At 44.1% G+C, this 25,716-nt stretch overlaps 1 protein-coding gene across 1 annotated transcript in view; it reads left to right on the forward strand.

The window, feature by feature from the left end:
• The window catches only part of LOC141104756 (uncharacterized), a 200,171-nt gene that overhangs the window by 106,889 nt on the left and 67,566 nt on the right, over positions 1-25,716 (forward strand). Inside the window, exons 1-6 of the mRNA XM_073594469.1 lie at positions 4,502-5,091; positions 12,643-12,762; positions 13,704-13,874; positions 13,961-14,158; positions 14,271-14,420; positions 14,507-14,630. Of these exons, the coding sequence (XP_073450570.1) occupies positions 12,667-12,762; positions 13,704-13,874; positions 13,961-14,158; positions 14,271-14,420; positions 14,507-14,630 (739 nt within the window). The 5' untranslated portion in view covers positions 4,502-5,091; positions 12,643-12,666. Of the gene's footprint in view, positions 5,092-12,642; positions 12,763-13,703; positions 13,875-13,960; positions 14,159-14,270; positions 14,421-14,506; positions 14,631-25,716 lie in introns of the transcript that reaches the window.

Here is a 25,716-nt window from a genome sequence, read left to right on the forward strand (position 1 = left end):
ATTCTTTTCAGCCAGCGGTCGGCTTTCATGTAAAAGCAATCCTAGCGGCTAATTAGCCTCTAGACTGCTTTTACAAGCCGTGGGAGGGAATGCCCCCCCCACCGTCTTCCGTGTTTTTCTCTGGCTCTCCTGTCTCAACAGGGAACCTGAGAATGCAGCCGGTGATTCAGCCAGCTGACCATAGAGCTGATCAGAGACCAGAGTGGCTCCAAACATCTCTATGGCCTAAAAAAACGGAAGCTATGAGCATTTCATGACTTAGATTTCGCCAGATGTAAACAGCGCCATTGGGAAATTGGGAAAGCATTTTATCACACCGATCTTGGTGTGGTCAGATGCTCTGAGGGCATAGGAGAGATCTAGGGTCTAATAGACCCCAATTTTTTCAAAAAAGAGTACCTGTCATTACCTATTGCTATCATAGGGGATATTTACATTCCCTGAGATAACAATAAAAATGATTAAAAAAAATGAAAGGAACAGTTTAAAAATAAGATAAAAAAGCAAAAAAAAAATAAAGAAAAAAAAAAAGCACCCCTATCGCCCCCTTCTCTCGCGCTAAGGCGAACGCAAGCGGCGGTCTGTCGTCAAACGTAAACAGCAATTGCACCATGCATGTGAGGTATCACCGTAAAGGTCAGATCGAGGGCAGTAATTTTAGCAGTAGACCTCCTCTGTAAATCTAAAGTGGTAACCTCTAAAGGCTTTTAAAGGCTTTTAAAAATGTATTTATTTTGTTGCCACTGCACGTTTGTGCGCAATTGTAAAGCATGTCATGTTTGGTATCCATGTACTCGGCCTAAGATCATCTTTTTAATTTCATCAAACATTTGGGCAATATAGTGTGTTTCAGTGCATTAAAATTGAAAAAAGTGTGTTTTTTCCCCAAAAAATGCGTTTGAAAAATCGCTGCGCAAATAGTGTGTGAAAAAAAAATGAAACACCCACCATTTTAATCTGTAGGGCATTTGCTTTAAAAAATATATATAATGTTTGGGGGTTCAAAGTAATTTTCTTGCAAAAAAAAATAATTTTTTCATGTAAACAAAAAGTGTCAGAAAGGGCTTTGTCTTCAAGTGGTTAGAAGAGTGGGTGATGTGTGACATAAGCTTCTAAATGTTGTGCATAAAATGCCAGGACAGTTCAAAACCCCCCCAAATGACCCCATTTTGGAAAGTAGACACCCCAAGCTATTTGCTGAGAGTCATGTCGAGTCCATGGAATATTTTATATTGTGACACAAGTTGCGGTAGAGAGACAATTTTTTATTTTTTTTTTTTTTGCACAAAGTTGTCACTAAATGATATATTGCTCAAACATGCCATGGGAATATGTGAAATTACACCCCAAAATACATTCTGCTGCTTCTCCTGAGTACGAGGATACCACATGTGTGAGACTTTTTGGGAGCCTAGCCGCGTACGGGACCCCGAAAACCAAGCACCGCCTTCAGGCTTTCTAAGGGCGTAAATTTTTGATTTCACTCTTCACTGCCTATCACAGTTTCGGAGGCCATGGAATACCCAGGTGGCACAAAACCCCCCCAAATGACCCCATTTTGGAAAGTAGACACCCCAAGCTATTTGCTGAGAGGTATAGTGAGTATTTTGCAGACCTCACTTTTTGTCACAAAGTTTTGAAAATTGAAAAAAGAAAAAAAAAAGTTTTTTCTTGTCTTTCTTCATTTTCAAAAACAAATGAGAGCTGCAAAATACTCACCATGCCTCTCAGCAAATAGCTTGGGGTGTCTTCTTTCCAAAATAGGGTCATTTGGGGGGGTTTTGTGCCACCTGGGCATTCCATGGCCTCCGAAACTGTGATAGGCAGTGAAGAGTAAAATCAAAAATTCACGCCCTTAGAAATCCTGAAGGCGGTGATTGGTTTTCGGGGCCCCGTACGTGGCTAGGCTCCCAAAAAGTCCCACACATGTGGTATCCCCGTACTCAGGAGAAGTAGCTAAATGTATTTTGGGGTGCAATTCCACATATGCCCATGGCCTGTGTGAGCAATATATCATTTAGTGACAACTTTGTGCAAAAAAAAAAGTGTCACTTTCCCGCAACTTGTGTCAAAATATAAAATATTCCATGGACTCAACATGCCTCTCAGCAAATAGCTTGGGGTGTCTACTTTCCAAAATGGGGTCATTTGGGGGGGGTTTGTGCCATCTGGGCATTTTATGACCTTCAAAACTGTGATAGGTAGTGAGGAGTGAAATCAAAAATTTACGCCCTTAGAAATCCTGAAGGCGGTGATTGGTTTTCGGGGCCCCGTACGCGGCTAGGCTCCCAAAAAGTCCCACACACGTGGTATCCCCGTACTCAGGAGAAGAAGCTGAATGTATTTTGGGGTGCAATTCCACATAGGCCCATGGCCTGTGTGAGCAATATATCATTTAGTGACAACTTTTTGTAAATATTTTTTTTTTGTTGTCATTATTCAATCACTTGGGACAAAAAAAATAAATATTCAATGGGTTCAACATGCCTCTCAGCAATTTCCTTGGGGTGTCTACTTTCCAAAATGGGGTCATTTGGGGGGGTTTTGTACTGCCCTGCCATTTAAACACCTCAAGAAATGACATAGGCAGTCATAAACTAAAAGATGTGTAAATTCCGGAAAATGTACCCAAGTTTGTAGACGCTATAACTTTTGCGCAAACCAATAAATATACGCTTATTGACATTTTTTTTACCAAAGACATGTGGCCGAATACATTTTGGCCTAAATGTATGACTAAAATTGAGTTTATTGGATTTTTTTTATAACAAAAAGTAGAAAATATCATTTTTTTTCAAAATTTTCGGACTTTTTCCATTTATAGCGCAAAAAATAAAAACCGCAGAGGTGATCAAATACCATCAAAAGAAAGCTCTATTTGTGGGAAGAAAAGGACGCAAATTTCGTTTGGGTACAGCATTGCATGACCGCGCAATTAGCAGTTAAAGCGACGCAGTGCCAAATTGGAAAAAGACCTCTGGTCCTTAGGCAGCATAATGGTCCGGGGCTGAAGTGGTTAATAGCCGCCAGTAGTTTTAAATGACTTTTTTTCCTTTGAAATGTCATTTTGCTGTCAGACTGTTCTAAACACGGGAAACATGCGCCCCTTTACAGGCATACTATAGACACCCCCCAGGTACGAAATTTAAAGGAATATTACACTTTTATTGTTTCACTTTAAGCATCATTAAAATCACTGCTCCCGAAAAAACGTCCGTTTTTAAAACTTTTTTTTGCATTGATCCATGTCCCCTGGGGCAGGACCCGGGTCCCCAAACACTTTTTATGACAATACCATGAATATAAGCCTTTAAAATTAGCACTTTTGATTTCTCCCATAGACTTTTAAAGGGTGTTCCGTGGCTTTCGTATTTGCCGCGAACACCCCAAATTGTTCGCTGTTCGGCGAACTGGCAAACAGCCATTGTTCGAGTTGACCATGAGTTCGACTCGAACTCGAAGCTCATCCCTATCCATGATAGACGGTCAACTGAACACTGATACAATGCTGGTAATATGAATCAGTGTTCCGTATACCATAGATGAGGACATTGTTACAGTGGACGGCCGCCGAACAGTTAAGACTGCAGCTGCATGACACAGCGGGAGACACCCGCTGTTTGTGATTACTCCAGGCTGAGTGGCAGTGCAGGCTCAGCCGGGAGATCATGCCGCACTCGCAGGTGTCTGTGAGCCCACCGTCAAATGCGGGAGTAGCGGGAGACTTGAGATGTCTGTATACTGCCCTACTGACCTCACATCCTCTGCCCCTTGACATTTTTTACTGCACCCCCACATCAGACCAGTTAGATCTGGTCCTGCTTCCCCCCCAGTTGGGAGTTCTGTGAAATACCCTATGCCCTGGCAAGTAAAAAAACAATAGGGATGCCCGGGAGGCGACTCCCTTAATGTGTCCTCAGGTTTCCAGTAATTCCAATGAAGCCCCTACAATCAACTTATTGGTAGTCGGTAAAATTGTACAATTTCTCGTACATTTGGGAGCAGCGGCCTCTTCTTTAATCCTATGTTCACATCTATGCGGTTGCAGTTGATGCGGCTTTCAAGTGTGTTTTACAGTGCATTTTGTGTTTTTGAACGTGATTTTTGATGCACGCCCATATGTTGAGGGCATGTGGCCTGGAATGGTTCAGGAATGGGGCTCATCCCCTCCATGTCCTGGCCAGCTGGCCTGCTGGGCTCGCATAAAAGTCTGGTATGGATTGAGGGGGGGACCCATGCCATTTTTTAAAAAACATTTTGTAGTGGGGTTCCCCTCCAAATCCATACCAGATCCAAAGGGGCTGGTATGGATTTGGAGGGGGGCCCCACACCATTTTTTTCCCCATTTTTTAATTGCCAGCAAATTCACAGTTTGGTATTGAAAAGAAAAAACGCAAAACACTTGTGTTTTTGGAGTGGGTCCATTAAAGTCTTTTACACACAAAACGCAATCTGCTGCAGGAAAAAAATCCCTGACCCTTTCCAAACACGCACTGACTAAAAAATATATAGTTGTGAACGTGTACCATAGGAAACAATGTTAAATGGACTGTAGTGAATTTCTGCCAATTGCAAAATGCACTAAAAAGCGCATAGGTGTGAGCCTAGTGTCAAGGAGGGAGAATATACTAAAACGCTGACAGAATGTGAGCCTTGTGTGGGTATAAATGGGGTCTTGACAAAGACCCGGGAAACCCCTTGCTTACTTGTAAGCAGTTTAGATGATAGATGCACGGTGTATCACCCTTGTAGAGTCATTCCCGGGTGCTCTGTGAATTTACTTTGAAGAGATTTAGAGAAGTAGTTTTAGCAATTAGAGATGGGGGCAGGGTGGACCACACTTCCTCTTTCTACATATTTGCAGGAAACCGTTAAAGAAGCACAGGTAGTATGGGCGGAGGATGGGTTAGATATAGGATATATTCACTCCGTACCCTGAGAAGCCTCACATGATGCAACATCACATATTGTGCGCGGATCACTCTGACAGGAACTGATGAAAGATAAGCATAGAACGTTGTATAACGTACAATATCCAAAGTGAAAGGAGGAGGAAAAAGAGAGCACACATCGCTGGAACACACAAAGAGGGTAATAAGATTCTTTTTCTATTTATACCAATAAATTCCCCATGTCATGACCGTTCTCTTCCTCCATAGTCACTGTGATGTCTTTATCTCCAACATCCACTACTACACAAACCTAAAATACTGTTATCAGTGGTTATTTTTTAATATGTGTCCAGATAAATCCAAAGCTTCTGGTTTATAGACCAGATACATCCTAAATATAGAACCATTTATCCAACTGTCCATCCAGAGCCTCTGGTTTATAGTCCAGATACATGCTAGACAGGAAGTCAAAGGAAATCTCCCCAACCAGGACCGAAAAGAATACCTTGAAGGAAGTCCTAACTCTTCCCCAGTCATTGTAAGCCTAAGATTAAAGATTTTAGTAGGAGTTGTTATTTAAAGGTAATTTATGATGTCAGAACTATGGAGGAATATACAAAAAGAGGAACAGTGTAGTGCTGGACTAATGAAGAGGGACACATATATTGATATCTGTAATTATACAAGGACCCATAAAGTTATCATGAGTTAATAAGTGATACTAAACAATAATCAGTGTGATGCTGTGCATATATAATGAAAAACAGATGTGCATATATAATGAAAACACATGTGAATTATTCATCTGAAATCTACATCATCATGAAATAATAAAAACACATACACAGAAGTGATGGTCCTTATAAATGTGAGTCCGTAACCCTAAAAGGTGTACATAAAGAAAAAAATACAAAAAATGCAAAAAAATGGACAATAAAGTTCATAAGTGTCTCAAATAAAAAAACTGAATCCAAAAAAAATCCAAAGATGGCTATTGCAGGGTTCAGGGTTACATGATCCACCTTTAGTGCAGCCCACCACCAGATGGTAAAATTAAAGGCTTACCAGAAAGCCTGCGACCGCCCTTACTCAGGGGGGTCAATACAGGCTTAGTAGTGGAAAATATCCAGAGATGGTGTATTCCCTGGACCGTTCTCCTGCTCTTCTCACCAGACAAATGGTCCTCAGCAACGGGGACTCCAATGTGGAAAAGGTGCTCCCATAGATACCTTCAGTACTCCTTCTCGGGGGGGGGCAGATATAAATGAGCCACAGATCCCAAGAGAAAAACAAAAGGGACTCCAATAGTGCAGATTGACTAAAAAAGGGGGCGATTTATTAAGCTAAAATACAACAAAACCACTTCCAGCAAAAGTGACAGTGCAAAAACTCCTTAGCTGTTTAAAAACGGTTTGTGCATGCGCAATGTGTGTCAGCGTTGTGACCCTACGGCCGTTTCGTCAGAACTGACGTCATCAGGGGTACATGACCACGCTCGGACATGCGCTATAAATACACAAGCGCTACAGCGCCATAGCGCATTCATTGGCTGAAGGGGAACAGGGGCGGACATTAATCCAATATACATAATTGCTCCAACCTAATTAAAACGCCCATAGATTAAATACGTGAATGCTCATTGGGTATAAAAGAAATACTCAGAGACATTCATACAGGGCAGAGGTGTGTAATTCACACTGCCATCTAGTGGAAAAAAGGAGATATTCTCCAAAGTGAATTAGGTGCACAAATGCTCATTTAATGTGAAAAATAACTGTGTCATTCATACAGGGCAGAAGTGTATGCTACACACTGCCATTTATTGACAAAAAGTGTGTTCTCCAAGATAGGCAAAGCCAGAGAAACACAATTAAAAGTAAAATACTTCACTTAATAAGTGAATGAAAAATGTTAAGTACAATGGGATAAATACGGGTGAGGTTAAATAACCCATCAGCCATGATGCATCACTGGCCAAAACACAAAAAAACAAGATTACAATATATACAAAATATATTGATGTAGACACTTGGCTTATCAAAATATATAAAAATTTGTTTAAAATTACATAAAATAAGGATTCTATTTATATAAAAAAAAATTATTTTCAGCTGTTGTTAATAAAACAATTAATGTCCCACTCTATGTTCAACCCATTTGGGGCATGAGAGCCAAGTCTATAGATCCAATTTGTTTCGGATCTAGAGATGGTTCTTTTCCCGTTACTGCCCCACCAATGGGGAACATATTTCTCAATGCCAATAAAAACAGTTCCCTTAGGATTCCTGTTGTGTACTGCATCATAGTGTCTAGAGACACTGTGTTTGTCGAAGGCCTGCTTAATATTGGTAATATGTTCTGCCAACCTCACGTTCAATTTCCTAATGGTACGGCCAACATACTCCAACCCACATGGACACCTAAGTAGGTATACCACACATTTAGTCGTACATGTGATGAGTGATTTAATGGAGTATGTGGCACCTGTACCACTAGATGTGAACTCGGTTAACCTTCTGTCACGTAATGAATTGATACTACAAACATTACATCTCCTGCAAGGGGAGAATCCCTTTAAATCCCCAAAAAATGTAGGGCGTGTGGGTGGAACTAGGATATTAGGTGCCAACAAATGTCTGAAGCTAGTGGCTCCCCTGAATAAAATTTGTGGTTTATCAGACAGTAGGGGTCCTAAGACTCGATCATTTTTAATGACAGACCAGTGTTTTTTAATTATCCTTTTAATGGCCCAATGTTGGCTTGAATAGGTCGTGAGGAAAGCTAACCCAAAGTCCTCCCTGTCCACTACCTGGGGAGGTTTATCACGTAGTAGTTCCTTACGCTCCCTATTCCCTATCTCCACAATCAGGGAATCTAGCATGGCAGCGTCATACCCTTTATTTAAAAACTTTGATTTCAAAGTTAGGGCCTCCCTGCGGAACTCGTTAGAATCGGAGCAATTTCGTCTTAAATGCAGAAACTGGCCCTTAGGTACAGCGGATAGCCAGGACTGATGATGGCAGGAGTCGAGTGGTATAAAACTATTCCTGTCAGTTGATTTGAAGTACGTCGAAGTAGTAATAACATTATTGACAACCGTAATGACCAAATCTAAAAAATGGATTTGAGTGGGACTAGCTTCATGGGTGAGTGTTATACCCCTATCATTATTGTTAAGGACAGACAGAAAAGCAGTCACAGAGTCGATGTCATCGTCCCAAATGAATAGGACATCATAAATAAATCTCCTCCACATGACCAACTGGGGTGGACTGTCACTTAGGACCACATCCTCCTTCCAATTGGCCATGAAGAGGTTGGCCATGCTGGGAGCAAATTTAGCTCCCATGGCCACTCCCTTTGTTTGTAAATAATGTGTGCCACCATACCAAAAGTGGTTATGTTCCATTGAGAAGTCCAGTAGCTCCATCAGGAAATTGCATTGCGTGATGGAGATACTGGAGTCCCGATAGAGAAAGTGGCGCACAGCCTCATGTCCTAAATTGTGGGATATTGATGTATAGAGTGATGCGACATCAGCTGTCACCAGCATGTATGTAGCCTTCCACTCTATTTCACTCAATATATTGAGGATATGTTTAGTATCCTTAAGGTAAGAGGGGGTGCCCATCACCAGTGGTTGTAAGAAAAAATCAATATACTTCCCCACACGTGAAGTTACAGAGTCAATACCACTGATGATGGGCCTCCTTGGTGGATTGATCAAGGTCTTATGGATTTTCGGTAATATGTACATCACCAGTAATCGAGGGGCTAGGGGACCAAATACTCCTTTTCTTTTTTATTAAGGATCCCCAAATCATGACCTTTGTCAATCAAGACCTTAAGTTCCCGCTTGAAACCAGAGGTTGGATCCGATGGTAAAGGAGAATACGTACTTGTATCCGAAAGGATCCTCAACATTTTGTTGGTATAGGAATCATGATCCAAGATAACTATCGCTCCGCCTTTGTCGGCGGGGCGTATAACGATATCCTTTCTATTACTCAGAGCCTCCAAACCAACTCTGATGTTATGTTGGGTTTGTACTGGTCTAATGTTTAAATTAGCTAGATCATTCAGTACCAAATCACGAAAGATGGTTACGTTCGGTGCTGCAGTGCTAGGAGGATTGAAGAGTGACGCATTTTTCAATCCTGAATGTGTCACCACAGAGGCTTCTCTACTTAGCTGTCTAGCAGGATTGCTTAAAACATACGTTTTTATATTTAATTTGCGCGTGTATTTCTGCACATCAATGAACGTTTGGAATTTGTTAAGATTCCGTGGTGGGACAAACTTCAAACCCTTACTAAGAGTGGAGAGTTCTTCCTTAGAGATTTCCTTGGTGCTTAAATTTATGATACCACTTATATCCTCCTCCTTTTTGGGGTGAAGTTTCCTACCCCCTCTGCACCCTCTTTTGCGTCTCCCTTTCGTTTGATCCTTCCTCTGCCAGCCAACTGAAAATCCCAATTAAAATGGTTATCTCCAGTGTGCCGGCTATGGGAGGAGTCAAGAGGATTACCGTTCCTACTCAGACCTAATACATTATCATTCATGCCATCACGTAAAGGGGAAAATCTGTTCCCAACATTGACCCCATAGTGATCACATACCCCATCGTTATTACGATGGTCCTCCCGGAACCTCTGTCCACAAGGATCATGATATGGTTGGTTACTACCAATATCTTGATGGACTCCCCGGTCATTCCGTCGTCTCCAGGATGAAGGAGACCAATGACGTGATCGGGAAGAGGAGTTCCTCCTTCCCCCTCTACCCCTTATTTGGTGAGGACGTCCCCGAGGTCTCCCACCTCCCCGTGAATGGGGGGGAGGAGAAAGGCCTCTGAAGTGCATCAGACCTAGTACTCCCCTGCGTCCCTTGGAGCGCAGGCTGAGGTTTAAAATGTTACTAGAGGTAGTCCTATTCATTTGGGATGGTGACATCAACTCTGTGACTGCTTTTCTGTCTGTCCTTAACTATAATGATAGGGGTATAACACTCACCCATGAAGCTAGTCCCACTCAAATCCATTTTTTAGATTTGGTCATTACGGTTATCAATAATGTTATTACTACTTCGACGTACTTCAAATCGACTGACAGGAGTAGTTTTATACCACTCGACTCCTGCCATCATCAGTCCTGGCTATCCGCTGTATCTAAGGGCCAGTTTCTGCGTTTAAGATGAAATTGCTCCGATTCTAACGAGTTCCTCAGGGAAGCCCTAACTTTGAAATCGAAGTTTTTAAATAAAGGGTATGACGCTGCCATGCTAGATTCCCTGATTGTGGAGATAGGGAATAGGGAGCGTAAGGAACTACTACGTGATAAACCTCCCCAGGTAGTGGACAGGGAGGACTTTGGGTTAGCTTTCCTCACGACCTATTCAAGCCAACATTGGGCCATTAAAAGGATAATTAAAAAACACTGGTCTGTCATTAAAAATGATCGAGTCTTAGGACCCCTACTGTCTGATAAACCACAAATTTTATTCAGGGGAGCCACTAGCTTCAGACATTTGTTGGCACCTAATATCCCAGTTCCACCCACACGCCCTACATTTTTTGGGGATTTAAAGGGATTCTCCCCTTGCAGGACATGTAATGTTTGTCGTATCAATTCATTACGTGACAGAAGGTTAACCAAGTTCACATCTAGTGGTACAGGTACCACATACTCCATTAAATCACTCATCACATGTACAACTAAATGTGTGGTATACCTACTTAGGTGTCCATGTGGGTTGGAGTATGTTGGCCGTACCATTAGGAAATCGAACGTGAGGTTGGCAGAACATATTACCAATATTAAGCAGGGCTTCGACAAACACAGTGTCTCTAGACACTATGATGCAGTACACAACAGGTATCCTAAGGAAACTGTTTTTATTGGCATCGAGAAATATGTTCCCCATTGGCGGGGCAGTAACGAGAAAAGAACCATCTCTAGATCCGAAACGAATTGGATCTATAGACTTGGCTCTCATGCCCCAAATGGGTTGAACATAGAGTGGGACATTAATTGTTTTATTAACAACAGCTGAAAATCATTTTTTTTTATATAAATAGAATCCTTATTTTATGTAATTTTAAACAAATTTTTATATATTTTGATAAGCGTGTGTCTACATCAATATATTTTTTATATATTGTAATCTTGTTTTTTTTGTGTTTTGGCCAGTGATGCATCATGGCTGATGGGTTATTTAACCTCACCCGTATTTATCCCATTGTACTTAACATTTTTTATGCACTTATTATGTGAAGTATTTTACTTTTAATTGTGTTTCTCTGGCGTTTGCCTATATTGGAGAACACTCTTTTTGTCAATAAATGGCAGTGTGTATCATACACTTCTGCCCTGTATGAATGACACAGTTATTTTTCACATTAAATGAGCATTTATGCACCTAATTCACTTTGGAGAATATCTCCTTTTTTGCCACTAGATGACAGTGTGTATTACACACCTCTGCCCTGTATGAATGTCTCTGATTATTTCTTCCATACCCAATGAGCATTCACGTATTTAATCTATGGGAGTTTTAATTAGATTGGAGCAATTATGTATATTGGATTAATGTCCGCCCCTGTTCCCCTTCAGCCAATGAATGCGCTATGGCGCTGTAGCGCTTGTGTATTTATAGCGCATGCGCGAGCGTGGTCACATACCCCTGATGACGTCAGTTGTGACGAAACGGCCGTAGGGTCACAACGCCGACACGCATCGTGCATGCACGAACCGTTTTTAAACAGCTAAGGAGTTTTTGCACTGTCACTTTTGCTGGAAGTGGTTTTGCTGTATTTTAGCTTAATAAATCGCCCCCTTTTTTAGTCAATCTGCACTATTGGAGTCCCTTTTGTTTTTCTCTTGGGATCTGTGGCTCATTTATATCTGGCCCCCCCGAGAAGGAGTACTGAAGGTATCTATGGGAGCACCTTTTCCACATTGGAGTCCCCGTTGCTGAGGACCATTTGTCTGGTGAGAAGAGCGGGAGAACGGTCCAGGGAATACACCATCTCTGGATATTTTCCACTACTAAGCCTGTATTGACCCCCCTGAGTAAGGGCGGTCGCAGGCTTTCTGGTAAGCCTTTAATTTTACCATCTGGTGGTGGGCTGCACTAACGGTGGATCATGTAACCCTGAACCCTGCAATAGCCTTCTTTGGATTTTTTTTGGATTCAGTTTTTTATTTGAGACACTTATGAACTTTATTGTCCATTTTTTTGTACTTTTTTGTATTTTTTTTTTTATGTACACCTTTTAGGGTATGAACTCACATTTATAAGGACCATCACTTCTGTGTATGTGTTTTTATTATTTCATGATGATGTAGATTTCAGATGAATAATTCACATGTGTTTTCATTATATATATGCACATCTGATCACTTTAAACCAGCATCACACTGATTATTGTTTAGTATCACTTATTAACTCATGATAACTTTATGGGTCCTTGTATAATTACAGATATCAATATATGTGTCCCTCTTCATTAGTCCAGCACTACACTGTTCCTCTTTTTGTATATTTCATGTGCCCTTGTATTGGGGTTATTGTGTTTTAGCTGCAGGACTTCCTTCACGGTCCCCCATTTCAGTTTTTATTATCATTTATATTTAGCACCTAGTGCAATTTCTTTTTTTTTTTTTTGTTGTAGAACTATGGAGGAACACTGTGCAGATATTTTTTGTCCCAGTACAGTCCAGATATTTCTCAGTTTATTATCTGTCTACAGAGAGGAGAGTCCTTTATAGATCACATGACCACATCAGTGAAGATGGAGACGGGCCAAAATCACATGACTGAAAGGATATTGAACCTCACCCTGGAGATCATCTACCTGCTGACTGGAGAGGTGAGGAGGATTGTGGGAGGTCATGTGAATGAATGAATGAAAGATTTGTATAGCGCTGCAAATGCGAACTGAATCACCTCAAGGCGCTTGATCCGTGCTGTTATTCCTGTTTCTTAGAAGAGATGGGTCTTGGGGTTTTTTCTGAAGGCCCGATGATTTTCTTCCATGCGGATGTTGGCACATAGAGCGTTCCATAAACGTGGTCCTTGGACTGCGAATCTTCGTTCTCTCTTTGATTTGTAGCGGGACTTAGGAATGAGGAGGAGGTTTTGGTTAGTTGATTGAAGACTGCGCTTAGATGTGTAGTGTTTTATTTTCTCGCATAGGTATTGTGGAGCGTTTCCTTGAGTGCATTTATGGGTGAGGCACAGGGTCTTGAACGTGATCCGGTCCTTTACGGTTAGCCAATGTAGGCTCCTCAGGGATGGGGAGATGGATTCCCAGGGTTTTTTTCCTGTTACCAGTCTTGCTGCAGTGTTTTGGGTGACTTGTAGGCGTGCAATCTGGTATTTAGGTAGTCCTATGTAAAGGGAGTTTGCGTAGTCGAGCCGCGAATTGATGATTGTTCCAACTACTGCTGCTTTGTCTTCTTCTGGAATGTAGGGGACGAGTCTATGTAGTAGGCGAAGGAGATGGTGAGATTTACTGACTACCGATCCTATTTGTGCATCCATCGACATTTCTGAGTCAAAGCTGACTCAGAGACTTTTGGCTTTGGTGCTTGGGGAGACAGTCTGTCCAAGGATGGTGGGTGGTGTCCAAGGGTTCTTCGTTTTTGTATTACGGTTTGCGTGGAGGAGAAGAAGCTCTGTTTTGGATCCGTTGAGTTTGAGGGATGACATCACTCTTATCTCTATTAATAAAACATAGACCTGACCGGAGAGGTGAGGAGGATTCTGGGATGTCTGTAGTGATTATTGTTACTTTCTCTCTTTACACAGGATTATAAAGTAGTGAGAAAAATATCTGGCGATCCATTAACACCAAGCAGCCGCGTTCACAGGACATCACCCATCACAGTGCCTCCACCTCACTGCCTGACAACAGAGGTAACCAGTGCCAAGAAGATTCTAGAAGTCACCAAGAAGATCACTGAGTTGCTGACAGGAGAGGTGAGCGGTGCCGGGAATTCTGGGACATTATCCAGTAATAGACATAGGATGTGTCTGGATGGTGACTGTATCATTGTGTGTGTCAGGTTCCTATAAGGTGTCAGGATGTCACTGTCTATTTCTCCATGGAGGAGTGGGAGTATTTAGAAGGACACAAGGATCTCTACAAGGACGTCATGATGGAGAATCAACAGCTTCTCAATTATGTAAATATGAATAAAAATAATCTCCATAATGGGATATTATTACTCACACTGGAGATCATCTGTCTACTGACTGGAGAGGTGAGGAGGATTCTGGGAGTGTTTAATAATTCTTAACACTTTTATTAAAACATAGACCTGTCTTGTCATGTGAAGATGATTCTGATATGCTATTAATTGATGTATATTACAGGACTGTACTGTAGTTATGAAGTCCATAAGACAAAGAGAAAGACAAGGCCCCATCTCCATGCATCCACCACCTCTCCTAGCCCTACAGAAAAATAACGAGCCGCACATTCTAGAGGTCACCAACAAGATCATTGATCTGCTGACAGGAGAGGTGAGTTGTGCTGGGAATTCTGGGACATTATCCAGTAACAGACAAGGGATGTGTCTGGATGGTGACTGTATCATTGTGTGTGTCAGGTTCCTATACGGTGTCAGGATGTCACTGTCTATTTCTCCATGGAGGAGTGGGAGTATCTAGAAGGACACAAGGATCTCTACAAGGACATCATGATGGACAATCAGCTGCCCCTCACATTACCGGGTAAGAGGACACTTTATTGTAAAGGAGAGAGCAGTACGGAGGGTCCACCTAGATCCCCCATCATCTGATAAACACATAGAAACAATGTATTCAGTCAGTGTGTGTGTTTCCTACAGATGGATCCAGTAATTGGAACCCACCAGAGAGATGTCCCCATCCTCTGTATTCCACACAGGAAGATCACACCATCCCTCATTTGTATATATTGGGTAAAGTCATCTAGAACAAGACTTTCACTTATCCACACAGCTCTAAAAACAAGGCTCCCCTTCCATATAAAAAAGATTTTTTTTAATTAGTCACACACAAAGTTTGCTGCTCATGTACAAAATAGAGATCATCACATCCTTCCAGTAAAGGAAATACTGAGAAACTTTAAAGCGGTTGTATACCGCTGGACATTTTTTTGTTTACCCGCTGGCTGCAAGTGCTGCCATCTTCACCCGTCTTGCTTCTGGGCGTGTGGGAGCTGCTGTTCATGGCACAGGGCTCTGAAGGAATGGCACGGGTGGCCGTTCCTTCAGAGCGCATGCACCAGTGATGTCACTGACTGCATGTACTGTAAATATCTCATAAACGTGAAAGTTTAGGAGATATTTACACTACCTATTAGTAAGCCTTATTATAGGCTTAGTTATGGGTAATAGTCAGCAAAGGAAGTTTGCTTACACTTTAACCATCAACAGCAAGAAATTAATTGACGTATTCACCACACCACCCAATGTATCATGTTTATTGTGCCCAACAAATGAGGTGTAGATATTGTACACCATATGAAAGGTCCATCTCCATTCCTCAATATAACATCATGTTCCCAACAAATGAGGAGGAGACACTGTATACCATATGAAAGGTCCATCTCCATTCTCATCCTCAATATAATGTCATATTCCTAACAAATGGGGAGGAGATACTATACACCATATGAAAGGAGATGGAGGTACTCGAACAGCCTTGGATATAGGTAACAGATGTTTTTGGTGCCAAGTCTTCAGGGGGCCAATCTTACCCTCAGGCCAAATTTGGTACACAGGGATAAAGATGAGCCGAACACCCCCCGGTTCAGTTCACACCAGAACTTGCGAACAGACCAAAACTTCGCACGAACTTTAGAAACCCATTGAAGTCTATGGGACTCGAACGTTCGAAATCAAAAGTTCTGATTTTAAAGGCTAATTTGCATGGTATTGTCCTAAAAAGTGTTTGGGGACCCGGGTCTTGCCCCAGGGGACATGTATAAATGCAAAAAAAGTTTTAAAAACTGCTGTTTTTTTCGAGAGCAGTGATTTTAATAATGCTTAAAGACAAACAATAAAAGTGTAATATTCCTTTAAATTTCGTACCTGGGGGGGGTGTCTATAGTATGCCTGTAAAGGGGCGCATGTTTCCCGTGTTTAGAACAGTCTGACAGCAAAATGATATTTCAAAGGAAAAAAGTCATTTAAAACTACTCGCGGCTATTAATGAATTGCCGGCTCGACAATACACATAAAAGTTCATTGATAAAAACGGCATGGGAATTCCCCACAGGGGAACCCCGAACCAAAATTTAAAAAAAAAATGACATGGGGGTCCCCCTAAATTCCATACCAAGCCCTTCAGGTCTGGTGTGGATATTAAGGGGAACCCCGGCCAAATTTTTTTTTAAAAATTGGCGTGGGGTCCCCCTCAAAATCCATACCAGACCCTTGAGGTCTGGTATGGATTTTAAGGGGAACCCCGCGCTAATTTAAAAAAAAAAATGGCGTGGGGTACCCCCAAAAATCCATATCAGACCCTTATCCGAGCACGCAACCTAGCAGGCCGCAGGAAAAGAGGGGGGCGAGAGAGCGCCCCCCCCTCCTGAACAATACCAGGCCACATGCCCTCAACATTGCCATAGCCCCCAAAGCACCTTGTCCCCATGTTGATGAGGACAAGGGCCTCATCCCCACAACCCTGGCCCGGTGGTTGTGGGGGTCTGCGGGCAGGGGGCTTATCGGAATCTGGAAGCCCCCTTTAACAAGGGGGCCCCCAGATCCAGGCCCTCCCCCCTGTGTGAAATGGTAAGGGGGTACCCTACCATTTCACAAAAAAAAATTCAAAAATGTTAAAAATGACAAGAGACAGTTTTTGACAATTCCTTTATTTAAATGCTTCTTCTTTCTTCTATTTTCTACCTTCTTTCTTCTATCTTCCTTCGGTTTCTTCCTCCATCTCTTCTTCTTCTGGTTCTTGTTCTTCTGGTTCTTCTTGTTCTTCTGGTTCTTCATCTGGTCTTCTCGTCCGGCATCTTCCTCAGCGGCGCCGTCTTCACTTCATCTTCTTTCCTTGGGCTGCTCCGCATCCACGATTGGATGGGAGGCTCCCGCTATGGGACTCTTCTCCTCTGCTGACAGTTCTTAAATAACGGAGGGTGGGTGACCCCGCCCCCTCTGACGCAGGGCGGTTGACCCCGCCCCCTCTGACATCACAGGGAATGCCACAGGGAAGTCCCCGTGCGTCAGAGGGGGGCGGGGTCACCCGCCCTGCGTCAGAAGGGAGCGGGGTCTGTCGCCCTCCATTATTTAGGAACTGTCAGAAGAAGAGAAAAGTCACACAGCGTGAGCCTCCCATCCAATCGTGAATGCGGTGCGGCCCGAGGAAAGAAGATGAAGTGAAGACGGCGCCGCTGAGGAAGATGCCGGACGAGAAGACCGGATGAAGAACCAGAAGAACAAGAAGATCCAGAAGAACAAGAACCAGAAGAAGAAGAAGATGGAGGAAGAAAGAAGATAGAAAATAGAAGAAAGAAGAAGCATTTAAATAAAGGAATTGTCAAAAACTGTCTCTTGTCATTTTTAACATTTTTGACATTTTTTTTGTGAAATGGTAGGGGTACCCCCTTACCATTTAACACAGGGGGGAGGGCCGGGATCTGGGGGTCCCCTTGTTAAAGGGGGCTTCCAGATTCCGATAAGCCCCCTGCCCGCAGACCCCCACAACTACCGGGCCAGGGTTGTGGGGATGAGGCCCTTGTCCTCATCAACATGGGGACAAGGTGCTTTGGGGGGCTACCCCCAAAGCACGCTCCCAATGTTGAGGGCATGTGGCCTGGTATGGTTCAGGAGGGGGGGGCGCTCTCTCGTCCCCCCCTCTTTTTCTGCGGCCTGCCAGGTTGTGTGCTCGGATAAGGGTCTGGCATGGATTTTTGGGGGTACCCCACGCCATTTTTTAAAAAAATTTTGGCGCGGGGTTCCCCTTAAAATCCATACCAGACCTGAAGGGTCTGGTATGGATTTTGAGGGGGACCCCATGCCAATTTTTTTTTTATTTTGCCCGGGGTTCCCCTTAATATCCACACAGGGCCTGGTATGGAATTTAGGGGGACCCTAACGTCATTTTTTTTTAAATTTTGGTTCGGGGTTCCCCTGTGGGGAATTCCCATGCTGTTTTTATCAATACATTTTTATGTGTATTGTTGGGCCGGCAATTCAGTATAGCCGCGAGTAGTTTTAAATGACTTTTTTCCTTTGAAATGTCATTTTGCTGTCAGACTGTTCTAAACACGGAAAACATGCGCCCCTTTACAGGCATACTATAGACACCCCCCAGGTACGAAATTTAAAGGGATATTACACTTTTATTGTTTGACTTTAAGCATTATTAAAATCACTGCTCCCGAAAAAACTGACGTTTTTAAAACTTTTTTTTGCATTAATACATGTCCCCTGGGGCAGGACCCGGGTCCCCAAAGACTTTTTATGACAATACCATGCATATAAGCCTTTAAAATTAGCACTTTTGATTTCTCCCATAGACTTTTAAAGGGTGTTCCGCGGCATTCGAATTTGCCGCGAACACCCCAAATTGTTCGCTGTTCGGCGAACTGACGAACAGCCGATGTTCGAGTCGAACATGAGTTCGGCTCGAACTCAAAGCTCATCCCTACACAGGGAGCCCGAATAATCGTTTACAGACAATGTAAGGTTGAGAGCACCATCTATCAGCCAGTTTATGCTTCCCAGGCACTCCTAGATTGAGTAACAACACTCGATCTCCGGGTTGTAGGTCCTGAACCCTTACTTTAAGATCAAAGTTTTTCTTGTTCCTCTGTTCTCTGGTGGTGGACGCTTCCTTGGCTTTCTCATAGGCCATCTTCAGATTCTTCTGAAGCCTGTCGACATACCCCCCCGTAGGAGGCCTGGGAGGTATGATCTAACGATGTTCCAAAAGCCACTGGTAAACAAGCTTCTCTTCCTAACATTAGTCTGTAGGGGGGCTACCCAGTAGAGTCATTGGAGTACTGCAGCTATATAGTCTCCCCAATGCTTTTTCTTCTCTGAGGGAAGGATTCCCAACATATTCAGCAGGGTAAGGTTAAAACGCTCAGGTTACAGATCCCCTTTGAGGGTGGTAAGGAGTGGTTCTGGATTTCTTTATACTCAAGAGTTCGCATAATCTTCTGATTAACTTGCTCTCAAAGTCCTGATCTTGGTCTGAGTGTAGGTGTTGGGGCAGCCCGTAATGAATGAAGAACTTTTCCACCGGGGTTTTTGCTATAGTACTGGCTTGCTGATCCCTAGTGGGGAAAGCTTGAGCATAGCGGGTGAAATGATCTGTCAACCAGGACATTACTTTGTCCACTCAAGTCAGGCTCCAAACACAAGAAATCAATGCACACCAACTCCATTGGCCCTTGACTCTGGAGATGACCCATTGGGGCTGCTCTGCCGGGTAAAGTCTTTCTCTGAATGCACCTGATGCAAGAGCGACAATAGCTTTCCACCTCAGCTCTCATGGATGGCCAATAGAATCGATCCCTGACTAACTTGAAGGTTCTGTCCGGGCCAAAATGACCATGATCATCATGAATGGCAGTTAATACCTTTAGTCAGTGTTTCTCAGGGAGGAACAGTTGATGAACACCCTCTGGCTCTTCAGAAGGGGCTCTCTGGTATATGACTCCATCCTCTAATCGCATTTGTTCCCACTCTCTATGGACTACTTTTGCTCCCTCAATGGAACTATTCAACAGCATCTGAGGGTCTCAAACAGATAGAGACTTCTTCAGAAGCTTTCCCAACAGGTCTTCCAGTTGGTCCCCCCTCATATCTTCTCTTGTCAGTTGAGGCAAGCCTTGACTGCGCACTTGTGTCAAATAACAGTAATATTTGGGTACTCCAGCAAAAGTGACTCCCACAGCTTCAACTCCTATCGCCCCTCTATGCTTAATGCTCAACTCCTTGACATACAGCTAATACTCCTTCCAGAGGTAAGTGGACCCAACTCTTCTGGCCAGCATTTGTGGTATGGGGTCTTCGGGAAGGGCATAAGCGTCATAATTTCCCACTCCTGGTGGGTATTTCAGACTGAACCGAAACTCAGACAGAGCAGCCAACCACCGATGTCCAGTGGCATCCAGCTTGGCAGTGGGCAAAAGGTAAGTCAAAGGGTTAATATCCGTCTTCACCACAAAAGTGGCCCCGTACAGATAGTCACATAGGTTATCTACCACTGCCCACTTGAGGGCCAAGAACTCCAATGTGTGTACAGGATAGTTCTTCTCGGGGGGGGGGGGGCAAAGTCTTCCCTCCGACTCTTGGTACAGCATTCCCCTAAGGTCATCTCTGCTGGCATCCATGTGCAAAGGCTTGGATGGGTCCGCGTAGGCCAGCACTGGTGCTTCCACAAGGCCCCCCTTCAGACGTTCAAAAGCCTTTTCACACTTCACCGTCCATTGTTCCTAGATAGATTCCCGTGGCCTCCTGGGGCCTCCCTTCTGGACATTCTGCGGATCCCCTTCCATCTGTTTCTGTAAGAGTTTGTTCAATGATTGAGCAATCTGTGAGAAGTTCTTTACGAAACTCCTATTATAGGAACAGAATCTCAGAAACTACCTCAATTCAGTGACGGTGCTCGGGCGAGGCCAAGAAGTAACGGTCACCAACTTCTGAGGGTCAGTAGCTATCCCCTCGGCTGAAACTACATGCCCAATGTATGTAACCAAGGTCTAGTAGAACTGGCATTTCTCTAACGACAGCTTCAGTCCCTCCTAGAGGGCTGATGAAGGCCGTTTTTTCTCAGTCATCTGGATGCATGGGTATCTGATAGTATCCACTCTTTAGATCCAGCACACTGAACCACTTGGCCCCAGATAGACATTGCAGGGCCTCTTCTATGCGGGGGGGGGGGGGGGGTTGTGTACTGGTCTGGGATAGTCATTTAGTTCAAGGTTCGGTAGTCAATACACATCCAGAGGGACCCATTCTTCTTTCTCACTACCACAAATCGGGGATGCATAAGGGCTCCTGGATTCCTTAATGACCCAAGACTTCTTCAGCTCAGCCAGCTGTTCTCTAAGGTCCTCCAGATCACACAAAGGGATTCGCCTGGCCCTTTTGCGAAAAGGTTTGTCTTCAGTTAGCTGAATTTGATGTTGGGCACTCCTGGCGCAGCCCACATCAAAGTCATCTTTGGAGAACATCTTCTCCCATCGGGCTAATTGGGCTTTAATCTTCTCCTCCGCCCATCCTGAGGGTAGATTTGGGTAATGGACAGTGGTCTCTCTTCCATTTGCCTTCTGAACTAGATCATCCCCGTCACTGGGGTGGCAGCACACTCACTTTCCCAATCACCACCTGAGGCCTCAGACTAATTGGGTGACCGGTGACGTTCCTCACACTAACAGGGATTCGCCGCCCGCTCCTTAATAAGGCCTTGGTGGGTATGATCTCCGGAAACAATTCTATACCAACATCCTCTTCTGCTGAATCAGCTTCCACCGCCACATAAGGACCCGACAGGTCCCATGATAGCTTAACAGTGGCCTTCAAGCAGACCCTCTCGCCCGGCAGCAATACCTTTTCGTGGGCATCCAATCGCCACAGCCTTCCTAATCCTTCCAGAGGGGCCTTCTTTTCCTACAACACTTGCTGAAAGGCCTGTTGCAGCTGAGGGTGGATCTTCCCTACTAGAGCACCCTCCAGGGCCAGTGGAGTGAGTAGGCTCCTCACAAGATTGGTGTTGGTGCCTATCAACAAAGAATTTTGGCCTGCCCCAGGAGGTCGGGGGCAGACAACAGCCAATGTGTCAAAAGTCTCTGGTTTTCCAGCCAGGGAAGTTTTAAAGGTTATCTTGATGGGTATGTACCCATCGTATGGGCATTTCTGGGTCCCTATGCCCCAAATCTTTAACTCCTCAAGTTTGCACAAAGGGATATGCTTCAGGTACTTGTGATTAAAATCTCGGTACAGCAACGTCACCTAGCCTCCCGTATCTAGTAGGGCTTGAGTATAGCTGCCCTTTACTTGTATCGAGACTATAGGGGAAGGCCCCCAGGTTCTTTGCTAGATTTTCAGCGGATGACTCTATAGTTTGGGCCCTAATCAGTCTCTTTGGAAGTAGCGGAGTTGGTCTTACTATTCTCTCAGTAAGGTGTGCATTGATTTCCTGTCTCCGTCTCTCCTTCCTTTAGGGTTTAGTTTCTTTTGTTTTTCATAGCAAGGAAAGAAGGAAAGGGTAGGGCAACAGGTGGCTTGTGTACCCTTTTCTTCTTAGGTCTTTCCTTTGGTGCAGTGAGGGGAGGAGCAGCAGGTGGCTTGCGTCCCTTTTTCTTCTTGGATCTCTTTGGCCTTGGAGCTCAGTCTTCCCCCGGGACTCTCAACTAGCTCCTTCACTGATGTCCCCTGAAGTTTCCTGCCAGTTTTGGGAAGAGTAATTTCTGTAAAGCTTTCATAACATCCATGAGTAATTGAGGGCTGATGCTGGCCTTAGGACACTCGGCCCGAAAGTGTCCAACCTCCCCACATCCATAACATCTTTTCTCTCGCCCTTGGGGAGACTTTGGTTCCCCTTGACAGGTCCCTTGTTCTTGAACCTTCGCCTGGGTCTCCATCACCCACATCAAGGCATGATACATCTGGGTTTGAGCTTGAGCTACCTGAGCCATTAATTTGGTTGGCCCAAGTTCACTCACTGGCTTGTTATTGTCGGGTATGCTGTAGACCGCGTGGTAGGCCGCGACCTCACTCTCCCTGCGCGGGGAGATCCTTCACACACGAGGCCCAGGAGGAAGAGCGCATGAGGCTGGTCTCTGGTTCATTTTATAGTTCTTCCCAGCAACATCAATGGTGGTAGCAAAGATCCCTGGGATATGTAGTCCGGATGCATAGTCATGCAGGGAAACAGCCGTCTGATGGAACTACAAATCCTACAATCTCTTTGGTTGAGCGCACAAATATGATGTCAGTCTGATAACGCTGGACACTAGAGGGATAATATGGCACAGAGATATTAAAGTAGCAGGTTTAAGGCAGGATATCGTTGAATGACATTGTTGGACAAAGAACTCTGGTATGGGAGAGTTATTCCATCTTTTTGGGCAAAAAGAATGGACACTCCTGACCCGACTAGTGTCTACTAGGGATGAGCCGAACACCCCCCTGTTCGGTTCGCACCAGAACATGCGAACAGGAAAAAAGTTCGTTCAAACACGCGAACACCGTTAAAGTCTATGGGACACGAACATGAATAATCAAAAGTGCTAATTTTAAAGGCTAATATGCAAGTTATTGTCATAAAAAGTGTTTGGGGACCTGGGTCCTGCCCCAGGGGACATGGATTAATGCAAAAAAAAGTTTTAAAAACGGCCGTTTTTTCAGGAGCAGTCATTATAATAATGCTTAAAGTCAAACAATAAAAGTGTAATATCCCTTTAAATTTCGTAGCTGGGGGGGTGTCTATAGTATGCCTGTAAAGGGGCGCATGTTTCCTGTGTTTAGAACAGTCTGACAGCAAAATGACATTTCGAAGGAAAAAAAGCCATTTAAAACTACCCGCGGCTATTGCATTGCCGACAATACATATAGAAGTTCATTGATAAAAACGGCATGGGAATTCCCCACAGGGCAACCCCGAACCAAAATTAAAAAAAAAAAAATGACGTGGGAGTCCCCCTAAATTCCATACAAGGCCCTTCAGGTCTGGTATGGATATTAAGGGGAACCCCGGACAAAATTTTAAAAAAAAATGACGTAGGGTTCCCCCTAAATTCCATACCAGACCTGGGGTCTGGTATGGATTTTAAGGGGAACCCCGCGCCAAAAAAATAAATAAACGGCGTGGGGTCCCCCCAAAGATCCATACCAGACCCTTATCCGCCCCCCTCTGACGCGCGGTGACATGACGGGACTTCCCTGTGACGTCACGGGGAATGCCACAGGGAAGTCCCATCATGTCCCGTGCGTCAGAGGGGGCGGGGTCACCGGGTGGCCCCGCCCCCCGTTATTTAAGAACCGTCAGACGAAGAGACGCCGTCACACAGCGGGAGCCTCCCTCCATGCCAGCATGGGTGCGGAGCGGCCCCGAGAAGAAAATGAAGAAGAGAAAAAGGAAGAAGAGAAGAAGATGAAGGAGAAGATGAAGAGAAGAGCGGGAGCCTCCCCCCATGCATGGGTGCGGAGCGGCCCGAGGAGAAGAAGATAGAAGACGCTGCGGAGGAGATGCTGGACGAGAACGCCGGAGGAAGAACCAGAAGAGCCAGAAGAACCAGATGAAGGAAGAAAGAAGAAGCATTTAAATAAAGGAATTGTCAAAAACTGTCTCTTGTCATTTTTAACATTTTTGACAGTTTTTTAGTGAAATGGTAGGGGTAAGCACCCCCTTACCATTTCACACAGGGGGGGGGGCCGGGATCTGGGGGTCCCCTTGTTAAAGGGGGCTTCCAGATTCCGATAAGCCCCCCGCCCGCAGACCCCCACAACCACCGGCCAGGGTTGTGGGGATGAGGCCCTTGTCCTCATCAACATGGGGACAAGGTGTTTTGGGGGGCTACCCCAAAGCACCCTCCCAATGTTGAGGGCATGTGGCCTGGTACAGTTCAGGAGGGGGGGCCGCACTCTCGTCCCCCCCTCTTTTCCTGCGGCCTGCCAGGTTGCGTGCTCGGATAAGGGTCTGGTATGGATTTTTGGGGGGACCCCACGCCGTTTTTTTTTTTTTTTGGGGCGCGGGGTTCCCCTTAAAATCCATACCAGACCTGAAGGGTCTGGTATGGAATTTAGGGGGAACCCCACGTCATTTTTTTTTTTAAATTTTGGCCGGGGTTCCCCTTAATATCCATACCAGACCTGAAGGGCCTTGTATGGAATTTAGGGGGACTCCCACGTCATTTTTTTTTTTTTAATTTTGGTTTGGGGTTGTCCTGTGGGGAATTCCCATGCCGTTTTTATCAATGAACTTCTATGTGTATTGTCGGCAATGCAATAGCCGCGGGTAGTTTTAAATGGCTTTTTTTCCTTCGAAATGTCATTTTGCTGTTAGACTGTTCTTTACAGGCATACTATAGACACCCCCCAGCTACGAAATTTAAAGGGATATTACACTTTTATTGTTTGACTTTAAGCATTATTAAAATCACTGCTCCTGAAAAAACGGCCGTTTTTAAAACTTTTTTTTGCATTGATCCATGTCCCCTGGGGCAGGACCCAGGTCCCCAAACACTTTTTATGACAATAACTTGCATATAAGCCTTTAAAATTAGCACTTTTGATTTCTCCCATAGACTTTTAAAGGGTGTTCCGCAGCATTCGAATTTGCCGCGAACACCCCAAATTGTTCGCTGTTCGGCGAACTTGCGAACAGCCAATGTTCGAGTCGAACATGAGTTCGACTCGAACTCGAAGCTCATCCCTAGTGTCTACATGTCAAGAGTGTCAGATACAGTTCATACAGTGTACATATAATTTTCAGCATATTGCGTCACAAGCGAACAGGCGGTACACTTCCGTTATACAAAACATTCTAACCTTTTAACAATCAACCTAAATCAACCTACGCATGCTAATCCAGACAGGTTCTGCAAAACATATATATTTTTAAACCTTATGTAAAACTTTCGTTTCTCTGCAGTATGCTCTTGCACAAAAAGAGGAACCACAACCTGTCATAAGTAGTTTCAACATGAACTACAAGAAATATGATTCTTAGCTGAAATTCTAAATCAGTCTTACTACACACATAACTATGGCCATATAAACTGACCCTCGTTGCCACCTCAATATCGCAGGGAAAAGCTGTTTGTTGCAATCATAGTCCATATTGCTGCACGTTTATTAGCTCTGTTGAGTTG

This window comes from Aquarana catesbeiana, linkage group LG08 (genome assembly GCF_042186555.1).
Source record: "Aquarana catesbeiana isolate 2022-GZ linkage group LG08, ASM4218655v1, whole genome shotgun sequence".
Lineage (NCBI taxonomy): Eukaryota > Metazoa > Chordata > Amphibia > Anura > Ranidae > Aquarana > Aquarana catesbeiana.